This window comes from Squalius cephalus (genome assembly GCF_949319135.1).
Source record: "Squalius cephalus genome assembly, chromosome: 4".
Taxonomy (NCBI): domain Eukaryota; kingdom Metazoa; phylum Chordata; class Actinopteri; order Cypriniformes; family Leuciscidae; genus Squalius; species Squalius cephalus.
The window spans coordinates 55174402-55181901 of record NC_137125.1 but is presented as its reverse complement, the minus strand read 5'-3'; the positions used below and the strand labels follow the sequence as shown (position 1 = coordinate 55181901).

General features: G+C 38.8%; 1 protein-coding gene across 1 annotated transcript in view; it reads left to right on the top strand.

Moving 5' to 3' along the window:
• syn3 (synapsin III) overlaps window positions 1-7500 on the top strand; it is a 67260-nt gene that overhangs the window by 58294 nt on the left and 1466 nt on the right. Inside the window, exons 8-13 of the mRNA XM_079870160.1 lie at window positions 1-129; window positions 267-341; window positions 434-536; window positions 6819-6947; window positions 7202-7244; window positions 7349-7487. The exon at window positions 1-129 is cut by the window's left edge and continues 14 nt beyond it. Of these exons, the coding sequence (XP_079726286.1) occupies window positions 1-129; window positions 267-341; window positions 434-536; window positions 6819-6947; window positions 7202-7244; window positions 7349-7487 (618 nt within the window). The remainder of the gene's footprint in view (window positions 130-266; window positions 342-433; window positions 537-6818; window positions 6948-7201; window positions 7245-7348; window positions 7488-7500) is intronic.

Below are 7500 nucleotides of genomic sequence, written 5' to 3'. Positions count from 1 at the left end.
GGCGACTGACTTCCAGGACATCACCAGTGTGGTTGCGATCGCTAAGACCTACGCCACGACCGAACCCTTCGTCGCCTCGAAGTACGACATCCGTATCCAGAAGATCGGCACAAACTACAAAGCCTACATGTGAGAACCGGCTCTGGGGTTTATTGTAATCATGTGTTTTCCAGCACAAATATCTAAACATTCTTAAATCAAGATACATTTACTGGAGAAGAAGCAAAATTTAGTCTTGTTTACTGAAATATGATGGTTTGTTTCAGGAGGACGTCCATCTCTGGAAACTGGAAGGCCAACACGGGTTCAGCCATGCTGGAGCAGATCGCCATGACTGACAGGTGTCACTCAAACACATCACACTGACCCCAGCAGGTGTGTGGCGCTCAGATCATGATGTTCTGTGTGTGTGTGTGTGTGTGTGTGTGTGTAGGTATCGTGTGTGGGTGGACTCGTGCTCGGAGATGTTCGGTGGTCTGGACATCTGCGCTGTCAAAGCCGTCCACGGCAAAGATGGAAAGGACTATATCATAGAGGTTTGCTCTTCCCATGATTCTCATTACATCTGTGTGGAGATCTGTCACTGTTCAGGCCTCAGGATGACTGAAAATTATTTAAAATAAGACAAAACAAGCAAAATATTGTTATAAAAACTTGAGTTGGAGGCTGAGATCAAACGCTCTTACTCTAAACCAGCATTTAACTAGCGTTCAGACGCTTAAACCAGCCGTTAACTAGCGTTCAGATGATTAAACCAGCAGTTAACTAGTGTTCAGACGCTTAAACCGGCAGTTAACTAGCGTTCAGACGCTTAAACCGGCAGTTAACTAGTTTTCAAACGCTTAAACCAGCAGTTAACTAGTGTTCAGATGATTAAACCAGCAGTTAACTAGCGTTCAGATGATTAAACCAGCAGTTAACTAGCGTTCAGACGCTTAAACCAGCAGTTAACTAGCGTTCAGATGCTTAAACCAGCAGTTAACTAGCGTTCAGATGATTAAACCAGCAGTTAACTAGCGTTAAGATGATTAAACCAGCAGTTAACTAGCGTTCAGACTCTTAAACCAGCAGATAACTAGTGTTCAGATGATTAAACCAGCAGTTAACTAGCATTCAGACTCTTAAACCAGCAGTTAACTAGCGTTCAGACGATTAAACCAGCAGTTAACTAGCGTTAAGACGATTAAACCAGCAGTTAACTAGTGTTAAGATGATTAAACCAGCAGTTAACTAGCGTTCAGACGCTTAAACCAGCAGTTAACTAGCGTTCAGACGATTAAACCAGCAGTTAACTAGCGTTAAGACGATTAAACCAGCAGTTAACTAGCGTTCAGACGCTTAACCCTCTGGGGACCAAGCTGTTTTTGGGGTCCTTGAGATGTTCTGACATGCCTTGATATTTGTGCTTTTTTCAGTTATTTATAAACATGTTAATGGCAAAGGTGTAAATTCACTCTATATAGCACAAACAGGGCTACCATAATATGCGAGCAACGTGTATCATGTAGATGTTTGTATTTTTAAGAGAATAATGTTTATGCGTGGTTATTGGAAAAAAATAAAATGAAAGTTGCTGATTTAAGAACACAAAACACATAATAAATATGTGTCCACAAGACTTTTGACTAATTGATGTTGTCCCTTTGAGTTCTAGCTTCAAAATTATATGAAAATCATCCTGCCTGATTGTTCACATGAAACACTACATTGATTTAAACATTGTAAAACAGTTTTTTTGTCAGAAGAGGTTTATGCGTGGGAGTGGTAATGGGTCATCAATATTAATGAGATTCAGACCAGAGGTGTGACATAGACGTTCCCCCAAGTGTTAATGGGCCATCAGTGAGGCAGCCTGAACAAAGAATGAGGAGATTCAAATGTTTTGTTTTTCAATCTGTTTTATTGTAATTTTCTAAAAACAAAAGTCAAGGCAGGTATCTCACAGTAAATGCTTATGCCCCGTTGATGCGGGCTCTAAGCAAATCAAATGTGACCATATATTACATATATGTGACCTTTTATATTAACATTACCAATCAATAATTGTTATATTGTGCATGCATAACAACACATTTGTTGCAAAGCCACACAGGCACATATAGGCTACATTTGTATCATCAGTATAAGTATATAAACAAAATGTAACTAACATCTGTAAAATAGTAGGTAAATATGTACTTACTCTTTTTGATTTTTGTTGCTGCGTGTCCTCGTTGCAGTGGAAGGCGAGAGTGAACAAGCTACATTCCTTTTAAAAAAAGTTACAAAACATATGTAACATCAACCAATCTCCAAAAATAAATAATAAAGTCATACAGGCTCATATTATTAACACTAAGTATAAACAAAATTGAACTAACACCTGTAAAATAGTGGGTAAATATGTACTTACTCTTTCTGATTTCTGACTGTGTTGCTAAGCGCACTCCGAGTTGCAGGCGGAGGTAGTGATGAAGCTACATTCCTTTTAAAAAAGTTGAAGAATATTATTACATAAATATAACTATAGTAGCATTAGTCTATAATGAATTACTGATGTAAATAATTTTAGACGCGTGCAATAAGCCTATATGCGTGTCAATGGGCCATTACCGGAGAGGCACACCGCAAACATTAGCCTAACACATTTGTGCACTTCATTAACTGGGTATATTTACACATTTCAGCACATTTACACACATTTACAACTGATATTTGCGAGCATGCATCGTTAATGATAATGAGGCAGCATTTATATAGTCAAAATATAATCTAAACACCTACTTTCTAAAATAATTTCTAAATTCTATCTTTCATACATAATGATCTAAACATATCATTTAGGCTACACATACAAATACAAATTTCCTAACCAAGGGGTGTAGCATATGTACACAAAAAAACAAAACAAAAAATTTTTAACGTTGAAATGGTACGAGATATTAAATTCATGGTATAGATATGCACTTTCATTAGATCGTGTTGAATAGGTAGATATAAAATGTCAGTACTCTGGATGGCAAGTCCACCCAGTATAATATGTAAGCTCATGTTTTGAATAGCTTGTCAATTAATGCAAGTAAGAATAAATACTTACTCATCCGAAATTCTATCCACGGCTGGATCAAGTCGCTCTTCAAAATACAAACGGTCGTCATCAGAGTAGTCGCGCTCCTCTTCTGATGAAAATCTGGACTCTTCGTCGCTAGTATCCAGGACGAACTGAAGGGCTTCCGCACCGGTGTACCGTGTCATCTTCCCAACGCGCAGGTGACGAAATGATGAAACTTGAAGCGTTTAATGCATTTGCTTGGGGGCGTTTACCTGTTTTGCATAGATGGCTTAGCACATTATCTTGTGAATAGCGTGCTCCGTGAGTAGGCGTGAACGAATTAAAGTCAATGAGCTCGTAATGAGCTCGACTGGAATCGCTCTCTTTTTATACAGATTACAGAAGCTGATAATATTTGTTTTTTATATAAATGACTTCATTTAACAGATGCGATCTCAAGCTTTATGCCCGTGGGTCTGTTTGCCTGTTTGACTGAATTTTCGCGGAGTTATAGATCATTTTCGAACGCGTTTCAAATGGGAGTTTACTGACAGAGAGAAGGCAGAAATCGCATCATGTTAAAGTTTCTTTATTTGTCAAAAAGCAAAACACTTTATTTTTATTGTGAGTATACAGAAAAAAAATAGAAACTGAACAGGATCGATTGATGTATAACACGAAAATTAAAGATCAAAATTAACAGAGCATTTTGTGTTTATTTTTCATTGCTAAAAAAAAAAACGAGCAAAACGCGCCGGCGCGTTTTTGGTCCCCAGAGGGTTAAACCGGCAGTTAACTAGCGTTCAGACGCTTAAACCAGCAGTTAACTAGCGTTCAGACGATTAAACCAGCAGTTAACTAGCGTTAAGACGATTAACTAGCGTTCAGACGATTAAACCAGCAGTTAACTAGCGTTAAGACGATTAAACCAGCAGTTAACTAGCGTTCAGACTCTTAAACCAGCAGTTAACTAGCGTTCAGACGATTAAACCAGCAGTTAACTAGCGTTCAGACGCTTAAACCAGCAGTTAACTAGCGTTCAGACTCTTAAACCAGCAGTTAACTGGCGTTCAGACGATTAAACCAGCAGTTAACTAGTGTTAAGATGATTAAACCAGCAGTTAACTAGCGTTCAGACGCTTAAACCAGCAGTTAACTAGCGTTAAGACGATTAACTAGCGTTCAGACGATTAAACCAGCAGTTAACTAGCGTTCAGACGATTAAACCAGCAGTTAACTAGCGTTAAGACGATTAACTAGTGTTCAGACGATTAAACCAGCAGTTAACTAGTGTTAAGATGATTAAACCAGCAGTTAACTAGCGTTCAGACGCTTAAACCAGCAGTTAACTAGCGTTAAGACGATTAACTAGCGTTCAGACGATTAAACCAGCAGTTAACTAGCGTTCAGACGATTAAACCAGCAGTTAACTAGCGTTAAGACGATTAACTAGTGTTCAGACGATTAAACCAGCAGTTAACTAGCGTTAAGACGATTAAACCAGCAGTTAACTAGCGTTCAGACTCTTAAACCAGCAGTTAACTAGCGTTTAGACGATTAAACCAGCAGTTAACTAGCGTTCAGACGCTTAAACCAGCAGTTAACTAGCGTTCAGACTCTTAAACCAGCAGTTAACTGGCATTCAGACGATTAAACCAGCAGTTAACTAGTGTTAAGATGATTAAACCAGCAGTTAACTAGCGTTCAGACGCTTAAACCAGCAGTTAACTAGTGTTCAGATCATTAAACCAGCAGTTAACTAGCGTTCAGACGCTTAAACCAGCAGTTAACTAGTGTTCAGATGATTAAACCAGCAGTTAACTAGTGTTCAGATGATTAAACCAGCAGTTAACTAGCGTTCAGATGATTAAACCAGCAGTTAACTAGCGTTAAGACGATTAACTAGCGTTCAGACGATTAAACCAGCAGTTAACTAGCGTTAAGACGATTAAACCAGCAGTTAACTAGCGTTCAGACTCTTAAACCAGCAGTTAACTAGCGTTCAGACGATTAAACCAGCAGTTAACTAGCGTTCAGACGCTTAAACCAGCAGTTAACTAGCGTTCAGACGCTTAAACCAGCAGTTAACTAGTGTTAAGATGATTAAACCAGCAGTTAACTAGCGTTCAGACTCTTAAACCAGCAGTTAACTGGCGTTCAGACGATTAAACCAGCAGTTAACTAGTGTTAAGATGATTAAACCAGCAGTTAACTAGCGTTCAGACGCTTAAACCAGCAGTTAACTAGCGTTCAGACGCTTAAACCAGCAGTTAACTAGCGTTCAGACGATTAAACCAGCAGTTAAATAGTGTTAAGATGATTAAACCAGCAGTTAACTAGCGTTCAGACGCTTAAACCAGCAGTTAACTAGTGTTCAGATCATTAAACCAGCAGTTAACTAGTGTTCAGACGCTTAAACCAGCAGTTAACTAGCGTTCAGACGCTTAAACCAGCAGTTAACTAGCGTTCAGACGATTAAACCAGCAGTTAAATAGTGTTAAGATGATTAAACCAGCAGTTAACTAGCGTTCAGACGATTAAACCAGCAGTTAACTAGTGTTCAGATCATTAAACCAGCAGTTAACTAGTGTTCAGATGATTAAACCAGCAGTTAACTAGTGTTCAGATGATTAAACCAGCAGTTAACTAGCGTTCAGATGATTAAACCAGCAGTTAACTAGCGTTAAGATGATTAAACAAGCTGCTAATTAGCGTTCATTCCCTTAAAATGTAATTATTTGAATTATATAAATTAATATATATATATTAAAATAATTGTAATTTATTTGATGTAGTTTTATTATCCAGACACTTCTAGTTTCTGTAAATTAAAACGTTGTTGTCATCACAGTTATTGTGTTGCATAATAAGAGTCCCCTGAGTCCCGTTAACAGCCGCATGACATCATCATCGCTCCGATTAGATACACTCCACTGATGATGTCATGAGCTTCACACACATTCCTCTGAGTAATGATTCGTTAAAGCTAATTATTTTACTATGTAGATTTTATATTCACAAATGTACGTTTTCAAATTGTAAACCAATTCTTCTTATTATTATAAAACATTACTTGATTACAATTTCATCGTCTCTTAACTCAAACTTTTTATTAATGTTTAGATTTCTTTTCATTTAAGTAATGCCCTCTTTCTTTCTTTCTTTTGAGTAATGATTAATTTAAACACTTAAAGTTCTCAAACTGGATTATAGTTTAAACGATTCAGAATTAAAACTGTACCAGAATACTTCCTGTACTGTAGTAAAAGCAGACACTAGCGCCACCCAGTGGACACAGATCAGCACTGCAGCCTTTCTTATTACTGTGAAGAATAATACTTGAAACAATGTACAATACATAACTTGAAGCAAATTAATAATGTTTATTTATTTTGTAATGTATTATAAACATTAACTGAAATATAATATATATATATTTATATATATATATATATATATATATAAATTATTTCAGCTTCTTGCCAAAGCAACATTTCTCTTTATTTAATTTAAACTTGAAGTGTGTGTGCGTGCGTGCGTGTGTGCGTGTGCGTGTGTGTGTGATAAAACGTTATCAAAATGATTCCAGTTCGCATGGAGACGCGGAAATGACTAAAAATTCTGTTGTTCAAACACACACACCTATAGAGTAAACACGTAATACACACGTGCAGCCGTCAGCGTTCTCACAGATTCACGTTTTTTTCAAGTTTACACGTTTTCAAAAATGTTCAAAACTTGCACCTTGGATCTTGAATCTATATTGTGTGTGTGTGTGTGTGGTCAGGTGATGGACAGCTCGATGCCTCTGATCGGGGAGCACGTGGAGGAGGACCGGCAGCTGATCTGTGATCTGGTTCTCAGTAAAATGGCGTCGGTTCTTCTGGGCGTCACGACACCACAGACCAGCACTAAGGTACAGTACCACAGCGCTTTAAAGGGACAGTGCACCCAGAGACGAACATCAGCCCATGATTCACTCGCCCTCAAGACATCCTAGTGTGTCTGATCACTCTTCTCTCGGACGAGTAGATAAAAGTGCATCTGCCTTGAGGGAGAGAAAATCATGGGCTAAATTTCATTTTTGGGTGAACTATCCCTTTAAACTCATCCTGAGCATGAATCTGTGCAGTTTAACTCGTGTGTGTGTGTGTTTGTGTGTGTGTGCAGACTCAACCAGCACCGCAGACGACTCAACCGAAACGAGCTCCAGGTGCACAACACATTCACACTGGATATAAACATGATTCCAGCCGTTTGACTGGTTGTGTGTAGAGCACTGATGTGGTGTGTGTGTGTGTGTGTGTGTGTGTGTAGGGGGTCCTCGCTCGTCTGAGTCAGGTCAAGCGTCTCCTCAGCGAGCTCGATCTGCCAGTACTTCTCCCAGTCAGGCCTTCCAGCCCGGCCCAATTCCCTCCAGCGGCGCCAGCTCACAGAAACAACCAGCGCAGCTCAAGTAGGAGCCACTG